This window comes from Gigantopelta aegis, chromosome 4 (assembly GCF_016097555.1).
Source record: "Gigantopelta aegis isolate Gae_Host chromosome 4, Gae_host_genome, whole genome shotgun sequence".
Lineage (NCBI taxonomy): Eukaryota > Metazoa > Mollusca > Gastropoda > Neomphalida > Peltospiridae > Gigantopelta > Gigantopelta aegis.
This window is the reverse complement of record NC_054702.1, coordinates 32,463,811-32,476,573: the sequence shown is the minus strand read 5'-3', so window position 1 is coordinate 32,476,573 and position 12,763 is coordinate 32,463,811. Positions and strand designations below refer to the sequence as shown.

The 12,763-nt window shown below is 36.4% G+C and overlaps 1 protein-coding gene across 1 annotated transcript; it reads right to left on the bottom strand.

The window, feature by feature from the left end:
* Positions 1-514: 514 nt before the first annotated feature.
* LOC121370397 (AP-2 complex subunit sigma) lies at positions 515-9,543 on the bottom strand. Its single transcript, XM_041495590.1, has 4 exons — positions 9,466-9,543; positions 5,375-5,524; positions 3,980-4,153; positions 515-3,579 (listed from the first exon to the last, which is right to left on the bottom strand). Exons 1-4 carry the CDS (start codon positions 9,466-9,468, stop codon positions 3,478-3,480), a joined length of 429 nt encoding a protein of 142 aa, XP_041351524.1. The 5' UTR covers positions 9,469-9,543; the 3' UTR covers positions 515-3,477.
* Between the last annotated feature and the right edge of the window lie 3,220 nt (positions 9,544-12,763).

The following is a 12,763-nucleotide window of genomic DNA, read 5'->3' as shown; positions in this document are numbered from 1 at the left end:
ACTGCGTCCAAGAGGTATAGCCCATTCGCTGTGCCAGTAGTATGCAAACACACTTGCAGTTAATCTGTTTTCTCTTCAGTGGACATGTTCCTTTTACATGCATGTTCAGTGTGGTGTTTTTAAGTGTCAAACTAACAAAGTTTGGTGATCTTAAACCATTTGCAGTACAATATGGGATTTTTGCAGAATTTCCAATACATTCCAAATTTTTAAGTATGGGCTTATCTGCATTATTTGCTTATATGGGCATCATTGACCCTGTTACAAATGTCCTGTTTGGTATAGGTACTTCCAACATTTGTATTACTGCTAACCCTGTCTGAATTATCTCAAAGTGATTAGACCAAAAAATGCAGTAAAATAAATCAATGCACAGCTAAACAAAAGGGCACTTTTAAAATGGACAATTTTGGGGAATGCAACTCCCAAACCGACCCCAACTAAATTCAGAACTTATTCAACAAGTAACACTGCTACTGTGGCTGTTAGAAACAACGAAACTATAAAACAATGATGGCACCATACATATTTATTAAATCATAATGTCATGTTAAAACAAACTACTTACTTACTAGTTTTCCTCGCTACTTTTTAAGGTTTTAGTTCTCATGTTCTATAATATGGCTTTCTTAAGAAATAGTCTTCATGGTTGATTAGACGGCTGTGGTGCAATTGGAGATGCTACATTTAGCATATATTGATAAATACTAAGATTTTTAAGTTTAGAATAACTTGTGTTATTTAAAAATGTCTAGCTCTGTATTTACTTAACTTGTTTCTATTTGATCTTGTGATCCATTCCTTGATGTGATGAGGTAGCTTGCAGTGACCCAGCGAGCTATACCAGTGGGAGTTTCAGCTCCTGGTAAGGCCACTCAGGTGGTCAATGGATAGAGGCCAGACAAATATGGATCACTCTGGGTCACCCATGCTGGATTGGTCAAAGGGCTGAGACTGGACTAATATGGATCACTGCCGAAGACGGATGAGCTGGGCCAAACTACTTGGTAAGGAGGTGCCTAACCACAGCTCAATCACATTCACTCATGTGACAGACTTAACTTATGTTTTATGTTTATGAAATTAACCAGTGATAAGAAGATAGTATTGAGGACTTCCAGAATTGATCGATAGCCCTGAAAAGTGGGTAATGAACATGAACATAAATGATGTAATCAAATATATACAGTATTTAAAACATGTCTTGATAAACACATATTTTTGAATTTGCCTATATGTGATTAATATTTTTTAACATACATAAAGCTATATCATGCATTAATAAAATGAACATAAAATACAGGATAACTCCTGCAAATTATTCTTCCGTATATATAAATAACTACTTAATGATTTAAGATATTGGTTTTCATCATATGATAAGAATGGTGAACTAGGCTTTTCTGACCAATTATTAACCAATTATGGGTTTTTTCCACCCCAATGGCTCGGGTTTATAAAATTCATTCACTATGACTCATAGGAAGTGTGGTGCCCCCATCCCACCCCACTGTATAAAATCCAGGCTATGCCTAAGTCATGCACTCATTCTCCAAGTCTTTTTAAAAAAATAAACTAAAGATCACACTATTAATATGAAATGTTTCTAAACAAAGTTAACAAACATGTATGTGTATTACAACTTCACACACAAGTGGCAGTTTTCAGAATTTGTTATAAGCTTGTTTATTGCACCGTACAAAATCCTCAATGAATCACATTCACTGTTTTGTTTCCACAAAATGAGTATTTATGATATGAATGAGAAAACCTGAAACAGTTTTAATAAATAAAAAAAATAGCCTCTGTACAAGTCAGAGTCAAAGGATGTTTTAACAAGGTCATGACTGCTGCCATACATTTTGTCTATAGGTGGACTTACACTGCTTGCAGGAGGACTGCCACACAGACTAGTTTCACACAAATACACATGCACATGACAGAACTTGGTGGATATATGTATTATATAAACTATTATACATGTATTAGTAATTTTACACTATTTGATAAGACCTAAAATCTAATTTGGAAAACATTTCAGTGACTATCTATTCTAAATACTTTACATCCCTAATAACTAGCCCTCACAAATACATGTACCACACAAATTTAGTTTTTAATGACAAAAATTAAATTGGTTGCAAGTTAAACATAAAAATTACAAACTCAACAAAATGTACACTTAGTGTGTATATCATTTTCTTGTATTCTTTACCAAAATGGTACTGAATATAACTAAACAGAAGTCCACTGTACAGAAAATGTTATTTATTATTTTATTTATTACTCCAGTTTAACATACTTAAAAAGGAGTATATTTAGTTTGTTTCTGTATTAACATGTTTCTGTTTAATACAGCTATTTAACAAATAAATATTACATATTAAATACAGTTTCTTGTTTAGAATATCAGTGTCAGTATGTGGTATATATGTTTGGTTGACCTAAAGTTGTTGGTTTTGTTGTTTTTGGGGTTTTTTTTCTTCAAACGTTTATTTTCATGAATTGCCACATTTACATCTTGTTATATACCCATGTGGCTTGGGTATACTATACCTAAAGTTTGTAGTTGCTTAAAGTTATTATTTCCTATTACATGCATATTATTTCATAAATAATTTTCAGTTCAAATCCTGTTTGCACTACTACAAACATTAGGACTAACAGAAACAAACAGATTTTTAAACAAAAGAAAAAGTTCTATTTGTAGTATTTATCATAAACATGTTTCTGTATCAGCAAATTCAAGACAATCTTTATAACATGTGGAATGACCAATATATTACAACCATCTGATTGTAATGTATAGAAAACTACATTTCTACTGTGGAGTGTAATGTATAGAAAACTACATTTCTACAGCTTACCGCTCCTCAGGCAAATGGCTAATGCTCTACAACAAAACAGCAGCAGGGATGTGACTTTTCAGATTTTTTATCAGATTTTAGATATTTGGACAAAATACTTGTTTCACTCGTTAGATCGGATTGGATATAAAGTATATAAAATACTTAATGCATGATGCGCCTGTCAAAAGTAGGTCACAGTGACACCCCCGCCATCCTAAGCTGTACTTGCATTCAAGGCCAGACAAGGATTTCCTTTCATGTGTGAAAAGTAGGTCACCGTGATCTAGTTGTGGTACACGATACACCACCATCCCTGGTTGTACTTGCATGCAAGGTTTGATGATCCTATGTGAATTAATAAGGAAGATATGGCTGGGACAAGGATTTCCTTTCATGTGCAGTAATGCTAGTTTTCAGTTATTAAAATATCTGAGCTCTTATTTTAAAATGGTCATCAACATCCCCACTATCGACTTAGCATTACAACAGCAAATACTGAAATGTATTGTTACACATCTATCCGAGTTGTAACAGAAGGAATGATATCAAAATTCTGTGATTATACATCTGCATCATCAACATTTCATACACAGCCACTGATAAAACTGTTACACTGAGAATGTGAACATCATTCAAGTGATGACAACAGCAGAAGTTGTTTCAATACTTTCGTCTGGCTAGTCTCTCGAATTTCTCCTGCCAAGAACATTTCGTCTACAACACTATAAACCTGAAAAAAAATATTAAAATGAAAATTAAAATCATAACTAAATTAACTTGTATAGAAAGAGACCTATAACACTTAATACAGAATTTACTCAGTACTGTGTCATGAGTTCAAATGGAGATACACTGCTGTAAAGTAAGTTAAAACCACTCAACTTAATTATTAGATAGTGTAAAGTAGTTTCAGTTATTATGGTTTTATTTTTATCATCAATGTTACTTACACCTTTTTGCTATTGTGGGGAGCAATTTGATATATAATCATATTAATATTATATTAATTTACATGCTAAGGGAGCTAAACATTTCTCTCCGTAAACTAGTCTCAGGGGAGTGAACGAGTGATAGCTCCCGTTGAACATTGAGGTCTACATATTTTTACCAAACTTTAACTTACTACTAACCTTGTAAAAATTGAAGACCAGATCCAGCTCACAGACATTGTGAAAGAACTCATTGAGAACTTCTACAAAGTTGTGTATTGCCTCCAAGTATGCCAGGTTGTTGTCGCTAACATCAACACATATACAGAAGTACAGGCCAGCATATCTCCTGTAGACTATTTTGAAATTACGAAACTGAAAAAGCAACATAGAGACATTATAAATGGTATAACTAGCTTGATTCAACCAATATAAGTTACACAGGACAATTCTATTACTAAGCATTTATACAACTTTCTTACACACCCGTTGGTGAGAACACCATGCGTTATTTTTGGTTACACATGGTTGTTAACACATGTATGTGTGTTAACAATTTCAAGACATACGACTGGCTGCTCCTAGGTGATGACCAGGTCACCAATGCCATACCTCCAATGAAAAACTACACTGTGGAAATCGATTAGACTGTGACATATAGTTAATCTGACATTCATGTGTCTGTGACGCGTAAGTCAGTTACAAGTGCAATGGCTGTAAATAACTTTTAGGCGAAAGAGATGTTAAAATTAGCTTAAAACCTGGTTTTTGAGGATATGTTAGAAATAGAATAATACATTCGTGTCTGTTAGACACCATTTATCTCACAACTTGTCGTTTAAAAACATATCAAACTCGCTTTCGGTCAGTAGATACTTTTTAAAACAACTTGTTGTGAGATTAATGGTATCTAAAGGCCACTCATGTATTATTCTCTATGTCCCATATTGAAATACTGGTTCTAGTGATAATGCAGATAAACAACAATGGGTTTGGTTAGATCTAAGGATCCATGAGTGACCACCTGAAAACACCAGGTGTTCTCAGAAAAGCAAAGGGTTGTAGGATCAATCAACGCTGATGAACATCTGATCATTTGTCTCATAACTGGTATATCACAGGCTATGTATGTAGTAGAGCTATTAAATTGCTAGATGCCAGGTGAAGTAGCCAATGGTGTGTTGCTTTGTGTCTCTGTCTCTGTCTAAACTAACTAAGTGTCAAAATAGATGCATAACCCACACCCAAAAAACTGTTTAATATATGCTGAAGTTTTTTTTCAAGAAATCTGCCTTTTGCATTAGTGATTACCCATGCTCTAGGATGGCAAAGCAAAAGCTATGGCTTTACACTTGCTTGCCAAATTCTTCAATTGTGACTCTTACGGGAAAAATGGCAACTTTTATTTTAATCTGGCAAAATAAGTTCATGTAATGATTGATAACTCGCCATTTTGTTTTAATTTAAATGATAATTTGGCAAAATTTTCTCCTATGAACCCAGAGATGCCTGTGATAATAGCATTACATTAATCTCAACAATCATTCTTAATTTAAATTTAATCATATATTAACAGAATTAATTAATAATACATACCTCAACAAAATTAGTATGTTTTGCATCTCTAACTGTGACAACTGCATGGACCTCTTCAATCAATTTCTGCTTTTCATCATCATCAAAATGCATGTACCACTTGGCCAGTCGCGTTTTACCAGCACGGTTCTGGATTAGGATGAATCGTATCTGTACAAAAATAGAAAACAGGGGTTCTTTTTATAAGGTAATACTGGATTGTGAAATATGGACATTATGTTGGTATTCTTAAATAAAACCTAACTATAACCTAACCTTAATATAACATAAAAGAGGGGCAGATCCAGGAAATATTTTGTAGGTGGTGGGACTACATGGACCAACTAATCAAAATGACTTTTAAAAAAAAAATCTTTAAAAGAGGAGGGAAAAAAGGGCACTTGAATATTTTCTGGGATCAGGTCCCTAGTCCACTCTTGGAACCACCTCTGTAAAATATATATATATATATATATATATATATATATATATATACTGAACAAAAAAAGAAACTTCCGATTTGTACATATAGTATTTGTTGTGTTAAAGAATTCATTGTGTAATGAAATTATATAGGTAGTATTAGCCTTGAGCTGTATTATCAGGTTTCATGAATTTTATCGATTATTTTTGCACTGTTAATCGTCGACAACGTGAAATTCAATTTACAAGTGCATGCATGGTTCGACATGTCCCGTGTAGTATTCGGTCAATTTGTTTTACTTGTCTTACTGACATTGTTGTCAAGTGAACGAAAACGCTTCAAAATTTGTAAAAAAATTAACGTTTTTTACATTGTAGCATTTTTAGTATGCCAAGAATACCCAATAATTTACGCGAACAGACGATTGGCATGCTTGATGCTGGCATGTCGACAGAAGACGTTGCAAGGCATGTTGTGAGTTCTAGTCAAGTGATACGAAATCTTCGTGTAAGATTTCGAATGACAGGAAGCACCAACGACTTGCTACGTCGTGGACGTCCGCGTGTTACAACACGTGGTCAAGACCGCTATATCATGAACACGCATTTGCACAATCGATTCCAAACTGCCACTGCTACTGCCACACCTGGGCTTCATAATAACCGAATCAGTGGGCAAACTGTTCGTAATCGTCTGCGGGAGAACGGTTAACATGCACGACGTCCTTACGTCGGATGCGTTTTAACGTAATGTCATTGTCTAAATCGTCTTAATTGGGCACATGTACACTCGTTGGATACGGTGACGCTGGAATACCATTCTTTTTTCGGATGAATCCAGATTTTATTACAACGTGGTGATGGCAGGGTGCGCATCTACCGTAGGAGAAATGAATGCTATGCTAACTATTGTGTTCTTGAACGAGATCGTTTCAGGGGTGGGGGTTCTGCCATGGTCTGGACAGCCATTGCCCATGGTTATCGTTCACCACTAGTCGTCATTGATGGCAATTTAAATGCTCAATGTTACCGTGATGACATTCTCGCTCATCACGTCATTCCTCTGTTCCATAACAACGCCAACATCTCGATTTTTCAGCATGATAATGCCACCTCTCATACAGCTAGAGACACTGTAATTTTCTTAGGACAAATAACATTGATTTCATTGATGACTGGCCCGCTAAAAGTCCTGATCTCAACCCCATCGAGCATGTCTGGGATAGTCTGGACAGACGATTGAGGCGTAGTCCCAACCCACCCGCTAACGTCAACGAACTTCGTCAAGCGCTCATTCAGGAATGGAACAATATTTCCCAGGCAGAAATCAACACTTTAGTCAATTCTATGCGCCTGCGATGCACTGCAGTGGTCAATTCAAGAGGTGGTCATACCCGTTATTAAGTGGGTGGGTTTTTTTTAACCCCTACCACACTTGGTCAAAATTTCTCCCAGTTTCTGTTAACCTATGGCCATGATTTTTGCACCAAACGATGCATCATGGAACACTCTTTAAACGTATATATAACAATTATTTCCCCAGTTTGTTTTCATCAAGTTATGTTCAAGCAAAGTTAGCAGAAGTTTCTTATTTTGTTCAGTATATATTTTTAATAAGCAATTGTTAAAGTCACAGACTCAGTTTTTTTCAACACTATATCATGGACAATGTATTTTTCACTAATATTTATCTACAGCAATATTTCATAATTGAAATTAGACATCACTTGCATTTTATTGTTTAGGCATAGTAAAAAAAAAAATGTTTAGTTCCAGTTACCCGATTTTTGGTCCCGACCCTAAACTTTTTTTTAACCTTTTCCACCCCTTTTTTTTTCCCACCTGTTTTATTTAATAATCCATTAATATCAATCCTAATTTTCGTCGACTCTAAAAACAACAACTGCAGAGAGATGCCACGAGATCTGTCAGTCCAAGATCTCGTTACCAGAAGACCCGGAACACTTAGCATAATTTTACTTCCGAAGAGTTCCAAATAAAAAGCTTCCGAGAGCCATTCGAAACTCCTTGTACATTTCCACGAAATATAAGCGTAGCAGAATGTGACGAGGTGTTCCGATTGGATTCACAAGTTCCGAATGAGTACGAGAATACGTCAGAGAGCATGTGGTATCAATGGCATCTTCCATTTACAAAGTAGAATGTCAAAAATGTGCTCATTCAAATCAAATAATATTATTTAAATCAATTTCAAATGAAACGACATTCAAGGAATTATTTTCTACCATTCACCCTCCCGGTGTCAGATTTCATTTTCAAGCCAGCTGTAAAGCTGAACTAAAGGATGACGATATCACGATTCAAACGTCACTGTTGGTCAGCTGGCCGAGCGTTTTTCTATTAAATATATCAAATTTTGTTGCACAACAGATGATGAACTTGACATACCGGGTAACTCCAGTCACCCATGTCAAAAATAAAAATGCGTTTGATATCCTTATGGAAAGCCGCAGTCAAAGAAAAATCTTTAAAAAAAGGAAGAAAAAATAGAAGTTTTCCCTACCTACCCTATTTGTTTTTGGCATGTAACAGGAACCAAACAATTTTTTTTTTACTTGGCCTTAGAGTATCTATTTTAAACATCCAAAGTGCTTCTGGTCATCCTAGTGTTTGTAAAATTACAAAATGCATTTTTTAATTATTCTAAAAATGCACGTACCTCTGAGAAGTAACAGTTATGGAGACAAGATCTAGTCTATTTTTAAGAAAGTATTTCTCCATTTCAATGTTGTAACTACATCCAGATGTACCGGCCTCGGTGGCGTCGTGGCAGGCCATCGGTCTACAGGCTGGTAGGTACTGGGTTCGGATCCCAGTCGAGGCATGGGATTTTTAATCCAGATACCGACTCCAAACCCTGAGTGAGTGCTCCGCAAGGCTCAATGGGTAGGTGTAAACCACTTGCACCGACCAGTGATCCATAACTGGTTCAACAAAGGCCATGGTTTGTGCTATCCTGCCTGTGGGAAGCGCAAATAAAAGATCCCTTGCTGCCTGTCGTAAAGAAGAGTAGCCTATGTGGCGACAGCGGGTTTCCTCTAAAAACAGTGTCAGAATGACCATATGTTTGACGTCCAATAGCCGATGATAAGATTAAAAATCAATGTGCTCTAGTGGCGTCGTTAAATAAAACAAACTTTACATCCAGATGTGTTAATGTTACAGATTTGTAAATTATTCAAACTTCATGGACTAAAAATTGGATTTGTGACAATAAATTAAAATTTACTATCATGAGGGAATCACCCAAATGATACAAACTCTTGCCCAGCATTGTTTTTAAGGCAAAATATCCGCCCGGTCCCCCACCCCCCACACACCTTCCTTCCTTCATATAACTATTATAAGCCCCATCAAAAAATCCCTCGTTACATTGATGAGGGAAGGTGGGGGGAAGAGACCGGGCTGATATTTTCCCCATGTATCAATATAATAGGAGGTAACGTATAAATCTTCCAGATGTGTCAAATTGAGTACATCTGGGTAGTCCGTCAGACTGACCGGCGTTTTCATACATTCCAGTATCACGAAATTACATGACATCCTTGTTCGTTTGCAACTTTTGTAAATATTTGTTCTTTTAATATGAATAAATGGGTTTGCGTATATTTATACTTGTATAAACAAACTAAAATCTATCTACTTAATAACTGTATAAGTTATATTACCATCTCTTCTGACAAAAACAAGTCTTCGACCCCTCCCACTAAAATAATAATTAGGCGTATCTAATAAAGGGAGATAATCAAAACCTAAACTACAAATAGAGTATGCTCTCTTTTATCGTGACAAAACTGTCTTAAAATCACCGGTCACGGTGGTGTCGTGGTTACGCCACTGGACATAAGGCTGGTAGGTACGTGGTTCGCAGCCCGGTATCGGCTCCTACCCAGAACGAGTTTTAACGGTAGGTCACTAGGTGTAAGACCACTATACCCTCTTCTCTCTCACTAACAACTAACTCAATGTCCAGAACAAACAGCTCAGATAGCTGAGGTGTGTGTCTAGGATACGTGCTTGAATTTTAACTGGATATAAGCACGAAAATATATTGGGAAAAAAATAATTGTGACAACAAAACTATCTCAAAATCATGAAAATGGTCTGTTATTTTTCTCAGTGAATTTTCTCAAAAATTAAAATAAAACATAAAATATTAAAACAAACTTTGAAGAAAATATCTGTCTGGTTATTTATATTGAAGTCGGAAGGCTGGGATTTTATTATTATTTTATTATTATTATTATTATTATTATTATTTTTTTTTTTTTGTAGGGCTGGGAGGGTGCAAAATGTGAATGTTTTTAAAATCATTAGATTATTTTATTTTATGAATCTATAGTCTATTTAATGTTTGTACAGAACAAAACAATAGCAATTCTTTAAATATGACCATGTTGTGGGTTTTATGTTTTGTTTCTTATAAAAATATATCCAAGCCTGGCTATTTAAAAAAAAAGAAAACAAAAAAGAAGATTTTTGTTATATGTAATGAGACTAAACATTCTAAATAAATACAATAAGTATACATTAAAAAATGAACATTTGCTTGGAGCAGGAGAAATTTCGAACTTCTGCACATGCGTGCGGTCTGGGATCGATCCCCATCAGTGGGTCCATTGGGCTATTTCTCATTCCAGCCACTGCACCACGACTAGTATATCAAAGACCATGGTATGTGCTATCCTGTCTATGGGATGGTGCATACAAAAGATCGCTTGCTGCTAATCGAAAAGAGTAGCCCATAAAGTGGCGAAAGCAGGTTTCCTTCCTCAATATCTGTGTGGTCCTTAACCATATAACCGTAAATAAAATGTGTTGACTGCATCGTTAAATAAAACATTTCTTTCTTTCCTTCAAAAACACTGTCCTGGACAGACACCTCGGCTGTCTGGGTTGTCTTTCCATGACAGTAGATTGATGGTTAGTGATTAAATTGAAAAAGTTAAAGTTTGTTTAGTTTAACAACACCACTAGACCACATTGATTTATTAATCATTAACTATTGGATGTCTGACATTTGGTAATTCTGACATATAATTTTCAGAGAGGAAGCCTGCTTCATTTTCCATTTGTATTGAGGGATCTTTTATATGCACCATACCACAGACAGGATAGCACATACCACAACTTTTGTTGCACCAATCATGGTACATTGGTTAGAACAAGAAATATCCCATTGGGCCACTGATGGGGATCGATCCTAGATTGACCACACATCAGGTGTGTGCTTTACCAATGGACTATTCCCCCCCCCCCCCCCCCCCCATTGAGCCATTAAAACTCTGGGTGGGTCTGCGGGATCAAGCTCACTTTGTAGAATGCTTATCTGAGGTACTTTGGTTGAAGGATTGAACCCCCCTCATGGACCCATTCTCTGATAGTTTCCCTCCCCCATCTCAACCAGTGCACTATGTATATCAAAGGCCATGGTATGTGCTGTCCTGTCTTTGGAAATGTGCATATTATAGATCCCTTGTTGCTAATGGAAAATGTAGATGGTTTCCTCTCTAAGACTATATGTCAAAATTACCGTCATTTAACATCCAATAGCTAATTTAATAATTTGCTGTCCTGTCTTTGGAAATGTACATATAAAAGATCCCTTGTTGCTAATGGAAAAATGTTGCTGCTTTCCTCTTTAAGACTATATGTCAAAATTACCAAGCATTTAACCTCCAATAGCTAATTTAATAATTAATAAATCAGTGAGCTCTAGTGGTGTCATTAAACAAAAAAAACTACTTTACCTTTTTACCTCATCATTCATCTGATAAAACTGGCTCTGGGAGGGAGCTGGGATATAGCTCGGTAGTAGACCTGAGGTTTAGCATGTCACATGATTTAACACTCTCAAGAGACTCAGATTCTCCCACCATACCAACCCATAAGGAAATGATATGTACCATACTGTCCTGTCTATGGGAAGTTTATATAAAATATTCCTTGTTGCTTTTTTTTTTGTAGTAGTAGCCTGTGTGGCAGCAGTGGGTTTCCTCTCTTGACCAAGACATTTGCTAATGTGTGTCTCATGACGTTTTTGTGTGGTGAATATCTCCATACTGTATGAGGTAAGATTATAAACTTCAGTGTAGTGGTGCATGTGCAGCCTTGGAACTTATGCATTTCCCAGTGTGGAGCTCGACGCAGTAATACGTGTTTGTTTCGCTTGTGCACACTGCACGTGCTTTCGTGTGCTCGACTTGGGGATCCTTCATTTCGTTGGTTTTTTCAGCGAAATGAAGTTTTCTACTGGGATGTATGCGGCCATTGGAACTGATTGAATGCTGGAACACTTCTCATTTCAACAGCCTGCACCACCAGGTTGGATTCTTTTTTAGCGAGATTCCTTGCCTCCACGTCATTTCTCCGGCTGACTATGTCGATTTGTTTTTTCATGACTCGTATGATGGCCATTCTGCAGAACGCCACAGTTGTTTGTGTTTAGTCTCTACATGTCCGAGCCTGTCCTAGCAGCACTGAAAGATTGACCGCCCCACTCTAAGAAGCAATAGGAAGCAGGGTCGGCCCCTACTACTCTTTTCTAGACTTTACTTTGCTTTATAGTGATACCATCTCGTATCCTCCAGAGTCAGGCCCGTCCGCACCACTATACCAACCCATGATGACTGGACTATACCCTAGTCTGATACTCTCGTTCAGACGGATCCAGCTTCGCAAGATCTGTATTTCAGCACAGCCATACACCTTCAACGTCTAATGACTGTCAATCTAGGGGTTTTCTTGACGGGATGCAACCCATCTCGTCCCTATAAGCTGTGTATCCAAACTGCCTTTACTCACGTGGACATATCGATCAGACTTTAAACTTTTAGATCTGCGTTTAACATTTTATGTCAAAATTACTTCTTTTTTTAAATATTATTAAATAGTCCGATTCTCTCTTTTTTCTCTTATTTATTTTTGGACTGTCCTAAAATGCTCCAAATTATATAAATATTTGGC

Bases quoted from the DNA above. Each gene is read 5' to 3' on its own strand.
- LOC121370397 (XM_041495590.1), bottom strand. The intron at 4,154-5,374 runs GTATGTATTATT...TTGCTTTTTCAG, and splicing joins AACATACTAATTTTGTTGAG to TTTCGTAATTTCAAAATAGT. The intron at 3,580-3,979 runs GTTAGTAGTAAG...ATTTTTTTTCAG, and splicing joins TGGTCTTCAATTTTTACAAG to GTTTATAGTGTTGTAGACGA.